Here is a 10598-nt window from a genome sequence, read left to right on the forward strand (position 1 = left end):
CGCACTTGCATTGAATACCACCCGCAGAACTCGACAATTATAACTTTGTTTAAGAATAATTATCCATCTGTTTATTTTACAGTCTCATTGCAATTTGTATGTAATGTGTTAGCCTTAGGTAGAGGTTGCCATCTCAAAACTCTACCAACTAGGACACGAAGCATGAAAACCCCGGATTTAGGGATTATAAACCCGGACATATCAACTGAATTTGATAAAAAATATTTTCTAAAGAAATAAAACAACCAATTAATTTTTTTAAATAAAACAAGGCGTACTCTATCGGGAAACAAAATCTTCTTTAACTGTTAGGAATCAACAACGGCTTATCTACATTTTTAAATTCTTTAAATGAAGCAATAATATACTTTTTTAACAAAATAAAATACAAGTTGTAAGAGCTATTAATAATTTTTAAATGAAACAAAAATTTGGTCTTTTAGTAAAATAAAATGTTTAGGGAACTACTTTTCAGATCTTCGGTATTTATCTGTCTTTCCAATAGCCTTTAGAATAGCTTTCTTCACTTAAAAGAAATTTATAAAAATCTACACAATTATAATCTTTAAAATTGTACTTTATTTTTATCACTGACGAGACTGTTTCAATATTCAATAAATTCCTTTATTTTGTCCACTGTTGTGCCACTAGTGAAAATACTGTTTCAGCGTTGTCATTATGAGCAGGAATGCAAAACTAGTAGCGTCCCAACGAACGAGCGGACGGACGGCCAAGTGGCCACAATAGCGCATTTTTTTGGTGGAAATGCGTTCAAAAGTAGTGCGCAATTTTCAATAACTCCGAGTACCTATAAATGAGCATTCGGTGTTTTAATAGTATATTAAGATACAAGTGTATAATCAAGTCTTTAAAGCACTCGCAATGAGTTTAAGGGCACGACACAAAGCGGAGTGCCTTTAACGTTGCAAGTGCTTTAAAGACCAATTATACACGTGTATCTTATAGTATTTTTTATTATAGGTACCTGCATTTAAGAATAGGAAATACAACGAAATCATATTGACGTTATACTCCAATACATTGTCTAATTAAGTGGGATGGGTTTTCGTAATTTCACGATTGCCATGGAAATGTTACTTGACGTTTGCTTATAAAAATCATCGTCTTTGTGAATAAAACATTTCCGTTGAAATACAGAATACACCGTCCATTAAATCGCTTGTTCGTTGAAAAACAGAATACACCGTCCATTAAATCGCTTGTTGTACAATCTAAACAAACGTTGGTAGGTGTAAAATCCAAATCCAGTAAAGCCTATTATCAAGCATATGAAAAGTTGTTTCCATGGATGAATAGGAAGTTACTTACGAATAAAGTCTGAAATGCATCGATAATCCATATTATTATTATCCATAATTTCCAGTGAGAGCAAGAACACGTTATAAGTGAGGCTCAGCCCCACTTGGCTACGAGCACAGATATATTTACATATAACTGTGGATATACTTAAGCGTGTTTAATTAAAATATACATATTTAATTTGTAAAACTTTACTTATTAAATGTACATTGAAAACACATTTTATGAATGAAAGAATATAACATCTTCTGCCTGTATCGATGTGGTTGTCCTAGTTTGTCCTTCGTCCCCTTTCACTTCGCCGTAAGTTATCTTGCCACTAACGTGTACTCGTTGGCCTTTTTTCATAAAATTCATTATCGTCTCACGTAGACCGGGTTTAAAACAAATAACTCGATGCCACTCGGTACGCTGTAAAAACTCGCCAGTTTCGTACCTATAATTTGAATGGGTTGCTAATGAGAACACTACAACTGGATGATCATCACTTCCTTTTCTCTGGGGATCTGCACCTACTCGTCCGAGCAATTGGACGTTATTAATCGCTGAAAATAGTTTGTAAGTAACTTATACTGGTAAAAACTTTTTTTTACTTTTCTCTACTCTTGCTGGTTCTTGTTGTTGCGATGTGCTACTCGAATTCCGCAAGATATTGAAGAAATTTGTTTGTAATGAGGGTTTTTTGCAAACGCAACTTATAACCTACGAAAATTAAAATTATAACTCATGGTGTAGTATTGTGGGATCTACTAATTAAAACATGATAAAGAATACTTACATGTTTAGCTAACATTTCTGAAATCTATAAAATTAAATATTAAAACCAATGAATAGGTATTAAAACAAATAAAATTGAGGTTAGGAGTTCGTAAGTTTTCTGATTGGCGCATTTGAATTAAAGCGGTCTGCTATACCGACTTAAAAAACTGTCAGTGGCGTAACCACGTAAGAATCTGAGGACTATTATTATACACCAAAGGCGGAGACATGTGAATTGTAGTGTGGGGCCATATGCTATATGTTTGTCCAACTGTCATTGAGCTGATTGGTTACACAGATCTTAGTTTAAAAAATAGTTATATGTAATTGTAATTAGTAATTTCAATGACAGCTGGTATTTTTGATCTTAGATGCAATGGTAAATAAAATTTTATAGCACACGCCATCAAGTTTGATTTCCTTCCAAGTGCAAACAAAGCTCAGTGAAATTTACTTGAAACTTACCACTACTAAAGTACAACATTTGAATGTCTGAAGTTGTAGTGGTCATGATAGTGGTAGGGTACCTATACCATTGTGTTGAGAGAGAACAGGCTCTTTGGGATCTACTCGCACAGGATACAGTTGCGAGTACCTACGCGATAAGAGCACGGAAGGAAATAACCCAATCATTAGGCACATTCTCAATTGCGTTTCAAACCACATTGGTAGGAACAAAGCTTGGAGACACAAACATCGAGAACACAAAATTCAGTGAGGAAAGGACTCCCTTGAGCTGGAACGCATGGTAATTCAAACTTCAGCACGGACATAAAGGATCATTTTATATTGAACAAAAGTAGTGTAAAAATCACAAAATATGTAAAATTGTAATAGCATTCTTAACCTAAAACATCAAGTTATCTCATCTTCTCCCAGTATTTCTCAAACTGCTCTTTGTGTTTGTCTCTAATATACGGTTGTAATCCTTGAATTATATACCTTATATTGTACTGAGCGAGAAAAATATCATTTAACTTATTGGTAAAACCGTCAAAATCATCTTGTTCTTTATAAAAAGTTAATGCACGAATGAACATATCACACTGAGTAGGGTTCAAATTTCTCCTCACCTGAAATTGCCATTCACCACAAGTAACAGTAAATGCAGAATATTATTAACGTAAGGCATACCATGGTCATATATTCTTTGTTGTCTGTCATTCCCTGATCCGAATTAGTGGACGTTGGATTATTAGAAATTGCTATGCGTCTTCTTTTTGTGTTGCTATTTGTTGTGGTGCTTCGACTATGAATGGTGACCAGACCATTAGCATTATTGGCAGAATGAGAGGATTGGGGCACATTCATCGAGTTAAAGTTAAAATAGCCACGTGGTTTAGTGGTAATGCTTTCGAGATCGCTGAATGATTTGGAGGGCTCCAACTGAGAAGAGGGGGCAGGTTTTTCTGAAGGTAACTAAAATGTTTGATTATAAACTAGAGTCTAGACAATGCACTTGCAGACATACATTCTTCTCAGCATTACGGTAAAACTCCCGCAAACATCTAATAACCTCTCCAAAATGCTTAGCCACTTTAATGTGATCCCTCAACCACTGGGACATTTGGTTTTTCATTTTAAAGCCGGCAAATCGAGAATCCAGTAAAATGATTGCTCCGTAATCATGACGATGTCTGATGACACGCCCAATAGCTTGGTTAACAGCACGAGAGGCTTCCAAGCTGTACCACTCGTCACCACTGATCATCTACATAAAACCAAGAAAGTATACCTAATTGGTTGATTAACTGCCAAACTTACCTCTTTATTTAGTACCCTACAGTCATTTAAATATTTTCTCTTCAGAATGACTTTGGGGTCCTTTAATGGAGAGAAAGGCAACCCGATTATTAGAACAGCACGTCCATTTTTATCAGCAAAATCGAGACCTTCCGAAATTTTTCCTCTACAGACACCCAAGAAAATCGCACCCTTGTGATTAGGATCTGCTACACGAGCATAATACTCTGTCATAGCAGTCGTAAATGCTTCTTTCCTTCGGGGCTCAACATATATTGCCTAGAAAAAAATTTTGGGGACTCTACTGTAAACCAAAACTGTTTACCTTTACGGCATAGATGCTGCTCCATATTCCATTTTCTTGCCAATGCTCTGTACATTTTTGCATAATCGGATACGAAGGGAAAAAAATTAGCATTCCATTGGGAATCATTCTGGTTAAATTGAGGATGGTACGGCCAAGTGATGATATATAATCTGGGTTGTCACTAAAACAGAGCATATATGATATAAACCAAGAATCTCTTGTTACGTACCGATTTCTAAAACTGCTATTTAATTCAATCCCATCAGGTCCTTTTTCCAAAACTGTTACGACAACCTGGTCATGTTTGATGATATGAGGATTCTCCAAGGTAACTGCGACCGGCATTTCCAATTCAGAAATAAAAGGCTTTAACGGAGCAAGGGTGCCACTGGTCAATATAACATTTCTCACTCCTCTTCCTAAAAGCATTCCCATTCTAAAAGAACTTTACTTCGCATAACTGTTACAATGGGAAGCCGTACCCAAAACCTGGACTGAAACACCAGAAATTCAAGCTTCTGCCGCCATTTTTATAACTTGAAGTTGCCTTTGATAGCCAATTGTTTCCAACGTTTTTCTGAGGCTGCTCTTCTTCAATATACACCTGAAATGATTGCGATCGAAAAGTTTTACAAGTTGGATGATCGTGATTACCGTGTAACACTTTTTAATTTTTTCTTTAATGTCGGGCAAATTATGCGCGTATACTAAAGTCAATAGAAAATTAAATGCTTCCAGACCGTTTCCTTTCCTTTGAAAGGGGCCGTCATTTGGAGTTACAGACAGAAATTGTATAATCTTGTCTATTAAGCTCGATAAAAGCATACAGTTTTCATAGTCAATCTGAAAAGACAATGTTTAATGCATTAGTACAGCAGTCAGTAAAATGAGTAAGTTCGCATATCGCTTATATTAATACTGCGTATGAAGGTATACAGTACCTCATATAGAATGATTTCTGGGAACGATGGTTTTCATGCAATCCTTTGAAATTAATTAACGGATAACGGAAAATCGGGTCTAAAAGAATGGCTTCCATTGACGTTTTCAAGACTTTTTGAGATTGGTGTACTCGAGGTAATTCCGGGGGCATTGAACGGCCTGCGATTATTGTCTGGTGTCAAATAACTCGACTGCACAATACCATTGTTTAAATACTTTTAAACAATGACAATACTATCTATTACCATTGTTTAAGTAGTATTTAAACAATGCTATTACGCATTTATTCAAAAAAACAATTTAAAATGTTGCCGACACTTTTAACTTTTGAAAGGGAAAAATTTAACTATTCAAATCGGCCACTCTGACTTTTAATTGGTCGATCCAAAAAACGTTCGCTTGCAATTAAAGTTGATTTTCTCCTAATTCTTTCTGTATAGGTGTTTTATTTCTTCTTTGACCGATAATGAATTAGCTTTTTAATTACTCGCCATAACGCATACGAAAACCAATGACACAGAAAATTACAGATGTCCAATTTTTATTTATAAACAAAGGACTGTTAAAAATATGCAATTATGAATTAATATAATTTTTTGTAGAAACCAATCTCCAGTCCTAAAATTCATAATAAAAGCTGACATTTATTTGATAACTTGGAATTATGGAGATATTTAAATATATATGTGTAAATTGGCGCCTTTGTGGCGTATGTTGGGGCCGATACTATAATCTTTTTTTATTGTCGAACGCTTTTTATACGATTGATGAGTTTGTGAATAACTGTAAATGTCTTTAGTTTCTTTTTATTCTATGAATGTAAACCCAAATGTTTTTGTGTTAGTTTAGAATTATGTACGACAAGTGTAAGTGTAAACACACAGTAGCACAATATATCATATTATTATTATTATTATTAAGAAGAGAGCGTTTCGAGAGCGAAGGTGGCCTGTTAAAATAGGGCGCAACATTTTTTTGCCCTCAAAAAAAAGGTCGTTTTTCGTTAACAAACTTTTTGGTGTTTAAAGGTTTCCCATTCCAACGCAATTAATTAAGTGTAATCCTCGAGGTAATCCTGGACCATTGGTGCTATTCCGGGAAGGTCTGATTTTGTGACCAACATGGTCTGCACATAAGTTAATCTTAAATTTCATCAACCAAACTTCACAAATTACAAAGTAGTCACAGAGTGATATGTAACTATAGTTGAGTGAGTTACATTAATGATTAACCTCGTGATTAACTTACCCCTCCTTTTTTTAGAATCTCAAAAATATAGTCGCCATCAAAAGTAGAGCTCGAAGAGTCACTCCCATGAACAATTTTCACGCTGTCGATTGCCTTCTCAAAATCAAGCAGAGCTTGTTTAAGAGTACACAACTCATCGGGCGTGAAATCAGCAGGATTGTCTCCAAAGTCCAAATTACTCGCCATTGCAGTCATGACATCCGTCACTTCCGCAATGCACAGAGTAATATCTGCGGAGCTAAGCACTAATGATGCGGAGTCTTCGCAGATTTTATTGATGTTGTGTGCTTCATCGAGGATAATTATATTATTTGATAGCTCAACGCCTAAACAAAGTTTGTTAAGAAAATGTCTTGAACCAGAGAGTGAGTACTAACCGACAGTCTTCCTAGTACGGCTATCCAATAAATAATTATAAGGCATAAAAATGATATCCGCCTGTTTCGTCATTTCCTTAACCATATAATAGGGACAGAATCGTTGCGCTTTACCATGAGTGATGATATCCTCAATATCAACAACGTTCAGTTCAGAAATAAATGGACTGTTTGCGACCCTGTCAACATTGTTATAGAAGTGACAGCATTTTCCATGTATCTTCGACCTACAGAGGTGCCTCTAAAAGTGTAGTTAAGTAGCCCCAGAGTGTGTAAATATTAGAAAATTACCTTAGCAATAAAGTCTTCTTCACGAACCACATCTGGGTTAATACACAACTGCTCGCGTGAGGCCACAACTGTCGCTTTCATATGAGAATACGCAGTCCGTTTCATTTCGTTCATTGCTTGGGACAATTGAGAATGCGTACGTGAGGCGTATATTATCGTGGGTACTCTTAAAAACTGTCTACCACTGGAGCCAAGTTTACTGTCTATTGATTCTTTTAAAGCGCGCACGAATTCTGTGCCAGCATCATTATTAAATGTGCCAAATCGTTCAGCTTGAAACTGTGCCTTCCTAATGCTGAGCCAAGCCAGAGATGCACAGAGTAATGACAGCGTTTTACCGGTTCCCGTAGGAGATTCCAGAACTGCATTGGTTTCATTTTGAAGACATTCAATTACTTTTTCCATGTAGTGTTTTTGCAGTTCATACGGCTCAAATGGGAATGTAACGGGTATACCTCTTATATTAATGGTATTCATTGCATTCGCTTAATTGTAGTGTATCAAAACAAGCACATAAACACACACACAAAAAGAGGGAAACAGCTAAAAGTAGGGTTATCAATTTCTCCAAAGTAAAAATGCAACGTTGCCGGAATGCTTTCATCAACATCTACTGTTGAAGTATGTACAGAGAGGACAAAACTTGTAGACTTTCCTTCTGATATTTTCCTTTGGGAATCGGATCTGACCTACGCACGCTATACAATATTGTTTTTAGCTATTTTTGTCAATTTATTTGGAGGGAAGAATGAAATCGGTAACCTTATTGGTTACAGTTATGTCAGTGGCGTAAGCTAAGGCTTTCATGTGACAGTAACCAAGGCGTAGGTTAGAATGTTATTCTTATTTATTTTTATTTTATTTTATTTTGCCTTTATTTTTGAGTAGGCGGGGTTTCAGACAAGGCTGCTCTACCAACTCAACCCACTATACATTTACAAATATCCATGCTCGAACCCGGATTCGAACCAGGGACCCTTAGCAACACAGTTCAGCTTTAATTGAACTGCGCCACACGGGCCGGCTTCTTCCCGCTGATGCACCAAAGGTTAGAGTTAGAGTAGCAATTTAAGAATATCAAGCAAAAGATAGAGCTTAAATGTAGGGAGCCTTTGCATTGTGCGTTACGCCAGCCAGTATCCTCGGGAGTTAAAAAGTACCGCTTTAAATCCCAAATGAAATTATGGTTTTTAAATTAATTTTGTGATATTTGTATTACGACAAGCACAAAAATACAAACAGGCTAGCTTGTTATAGCTCAGTAGGTACTTGACTATGAGCAAGAAGAATCATGGTTCGAATGAGAGCTGTGGTATGCAACTTTTGTGAATCTTTTTTGGTGTCACTGATTTTCTTAGTAGTTTCCTTGTATTGCATTTCTGGTTTTTAAGAGATCATTATTATCGATACTGCAAACCCAATGCTTAAAGTTTGCTCTCTATGATGGGTCAGCTTTTTGAACTAGAAATTCGGATTACCCTGTATAAATCAGAAATTTTGATAACTGAAGAGTTCAGTACAGTCATCTATTCTATGGTTTACTGTCAACGTCGTGAAGTTCTTTGATTGGTTGTTGTTGAAGTGTTGATATTTTAGGTTATGTAGGTTAATAAATTTGCGACACGAATTGCCTCTTTCTTCCATTTATCCTATTAATTTATTAATTGGAAGGTTAATTGAAATATTCCATTATGGAATTAGATATACAATTTAGTAGTGTATTGTTTTATGGCTCCGCAGCTCTAGTTTCTGTTTTTTTGGCGGTGAGTGGTTGTTATTGTGACACGTTGCTGTTAGGGGCGCATTTAGGAACTCCCTTATTTATAAAATAATAATCAAATTTTTAGGTCTGTGCAATACTAATTGCAATATCTAGCCGCTACCCCATTATAATGCGAAGTAGAAAAGAAAAATACTTTATGGATCCTAATAGCGGAAAATTCGTCGAATTCCCATCTATTTACGATAATTCTAGTATACATTTAAGCGTAATTATTCCAGCGTATAATGAAGAAGTTCGATGTAAGGTCCTTCGCAATCGACTTCTCTTGAAAACTGTTTTTAGTGTCGCCAATGTTGGATGAGTGTGTAGCGTTTTTGGAAGACCGGGCGAAAGACGGTCGTTTTAAGTATGAGATAATTGTTGTTAGTGATGGTAGCGTAGATAATACAGTATTAGTTGCAAAAAAATATTGCAAACAGTTAGGGGTAGAGAAATTCAGAATACTCGAACTGGAGACAAATCGAGGTAAAGGAGGGGCTGTTAGACTGGTAATTGGTCGGTGTTTCATTCAAACATAAGACATTTGGTCATTTGTAGGGAATGTTAAGTGCAAGAGGAGCTCTGCTCTTATTTGCAGATGCAGATGGGGCTACTAAATTTATGGATTTGTCGAAGTTGGAGCTAAGCTTAAAGAATGAACTTACAGGTGGGTCTTAAAATATGGATGCAAGAGTTACATTTTTCTCTAGGAGATTACTTGGAACAACCTGAAGTATTAGCTAGCAAAACCTGTATAGTCGTGGGGTCCAGGGCGCATTTACAAAGTGACGCTGTAGCTCAAAGAAGTCTCTTCCGTACAATATTAATGCATGGTTTTCATACATTTGTGTGGATGTTTACTGTACGTGATATTAAAGACACTCAGTGTGGTTTCAAGCTGTTCACAAGAAAAGCTGCCGTGATGTGTTTTGATAGCCTACACGTCGAAAGATGGTATTGATTTAAGATCTGTTTGCCATCGTGAGTAATACCTTATTCGTTAGGGCATTTGATGCTGAATTATTGTTTATTGCTAAGAAATTACACATTCCAGTGACCGAAGTGGCTGTTAATTGGACCGAAATCGAGGGCTCTAAGCTAGTTCCCATTTGGAGCTGGCTTCAAATGGGAAAGGATTTATTTGTGATTTGGTTGCGATATCAAATTGGAGCATGGGACATCGCTGCACAGAAAAAAGAATAAATGATTATATTTTAAATTTGAATAAATGTCTTTTAAGTGAAATTATATTTACCTACAATAAACTTGACTGAGATTCCACCAGAAAATATATAATTCCAAAATGTTCTTTTAATTTTAGTATATACCTACTTCAAGCTTTAAATGTGGGCAATGTGGATATTATTAGACCTTCCCCACTATGAGAGTTGAAGGGCATTTTGTAAGTGGTCCGTGGTCCACACCAATACCCCTAAATTATGTTGAAATTTATCAGAATATGTATGAAATATTTACTACATTCTACATGAAACCTGAAATTTTTAATCTCGCCAACTCTACAAAATTTCTTTGTCCAATCATTCTACTACAGGAGAAATGTGGTCAAAAGATTGTGGCACTAGTGACTTGTAATTATATTGGACATGTAATTTGGGAGCTCAACGTTTTTAAAGGTCTTATGTGGGCGTTTGTTTTTAATTTTGTTTACGTCGCGTGTTTAAATTTACCACCTACACAAGTCGCTTATTGTCTAGTTTTCACGATTTACATTCGTGTATAGGAACTTCTCAAAAGATAATTCGCAAAAAATCCTAAATCGGCCACTTTTATTGACAAATCAATATCCCAAATCTATTATTTTTATACATATGTACCTTACTTGATTGCG

At 35.9% G+C, this 10598-nt stretch overlaps 3 protein-coding genes across 4 annotated transcripts; 1 reads left to right on the forward strand and 2 right to left on the reverse strand.

Annotated features, from left to right (window-relative positions):
• Positions 1-1495: 1495 nt before the first annotated feature.
• Positions 1496-2239, reverse strand: LOC116169251 (single-stranded DNA-binding protein, mitochondrial-like). The gene is made up of 3 exons (XM_031485287.1): positions 2099-2239; positions 1914-2022; positions 1496-1865 (listed from the first exon to the last, which is right to left on the reverse strand). The coding sequence occupies exons 1-3, from the start codon at positions 2111-2113 to the stop codon at positions 1543-1545; spliced, it is 447 nt and encodes a 148-aa protein (XP_031341147.1). The 5' UTR covers positions 2114-2239; the 3' UTR covers positions 1496-1542.
• A 608-nt stretch (positions 2240-2847) lies between these two features.
• LOC116169250 (regulator of telomere elongation helicase 1 homolog) lies at positions 2848-7535 on the reverse strand. Its single transcript, XM_031485286.1, has 11 exons — positions 6988-7535; positions 6697-6937; positions 6320-6645; positions 4784-4972; positions 4612-4733; positions 4359-4565; positions 4148-4310; positions 3844-4101; positions 3551-3790; positions 3214-3498; positions 2848-3152 (listed from the first exon to the last, which is right to left on the reverse strand). Exons 1-11 carry the CDS (start codon positions 7462-7464, stop codon positions 2940-2942), a joined length of 2721 nt encoding a protein of 906 aa, XP_031341146.1. The 5' UTR covers positions 7465-7535; the 3' UTR covers positions 2848-2939.
• Positions 7536-8561: 1026 nt separating this feature from the next.
• On the forward strand, positions 8562-10057 carry LOC116168303 (dolichyl-phosphate beta-glucosyltransferase-like). Of its 2 annotated transcripts, none has more exons than XM_031484044.1 (6): positions 8562-8750; positions 8835-9009; positions 9053-9258; positions 9308-9416; positions 9460-9703; positions 9754-10057. In XM_031484044.1, the coding sequence occupies exons 1-6, from the start codon at positions 8679-8681 to the stop codon at positions 9950-9952; spliced, it is 1005 nt and encodes a 334-aa protein (XP_031339904.1). In that variant the 5' UTR covers positions 8562-8678; the 3' UTR covers positions 9953-10057. The 2 variants fall into 2 exon arrangements, with proteins under 2 accessions (XP_031339904.1, XP_031339905.1); XM_031484045.1 differs by having other exon boundaries at positions 9460-9730; positions 9788-9928.
• Positions 10058-10598: the final 541 nt, after the last annotated feature.

This window comes from Photinus pyralis, unplaced genomic scaffold (genome assembly GCF_008802855.1).
Source record: "Photinus pyralis isolate 1611_PpyrPB1 unplaced genomic scaffold, Ppyr1.3 Ppyr1.4_LG4, whole genome shotgun sequence".
NCBI lineage: Eukaryota > Metazoa > Arthropoda > Insecta > Coleoptera > Lampyridae > Photinus > Photinus pyralis.

Bases quoted from the DNA above. Each gene is read 5' to 3' on its own strand.
- LOC116169251 (XM_031485287.1), bottom strand. The intron at 1,866-1,913 runs GTAAAAAAAAGT...AACTATTTTCAG, and splicing joins ACCAGCAAGAGTAGAGAAAA to CGATTAATAACGTCCAATTG.
- LOC116168303 (XM_031484044.1), top strand. From the start codon at position 8,679: ATGGAATTAGATATACAATTTAGTAGTGTATTGTTTTATGGCTCCGCA. The intron at 8,751-8,834 runs GTGAGTGGTTGT...TCAAATTTTTAG, and splicing joins TAGTTTCTGTTTTTTTGGCG to GTCTGTGCAATACTAATTGC. The intron at 9,010-9,052 runs GTAAGGTCCTTC...AACTGTTTTTAG, and splicing joins GTATAATGAAGAAGTTCGAT to TGTCGCCAATGTTGGATGAG.
- LOC116169250 (XM_031485286.1), bottom strand. From the start codon at position 7,464: ATGAATACCATTAATATAAGAGGTATACCCGTTACATTCCCATTTGAG. The intron at 4,734-4,783 runs GTAATCACGATC...CAATCATTTCAG, and splicing joins AAATTAAAAAGTGTTACACG to GTGTATATTGAAGAAGAGCA. The intron at 3,153-3,213 runs GTATGCCTTACG...TGGCAATTTCAG, and splicing joins ACAAAGAATATATGACCATG to GTGAGGAGAAATTTGAACCC.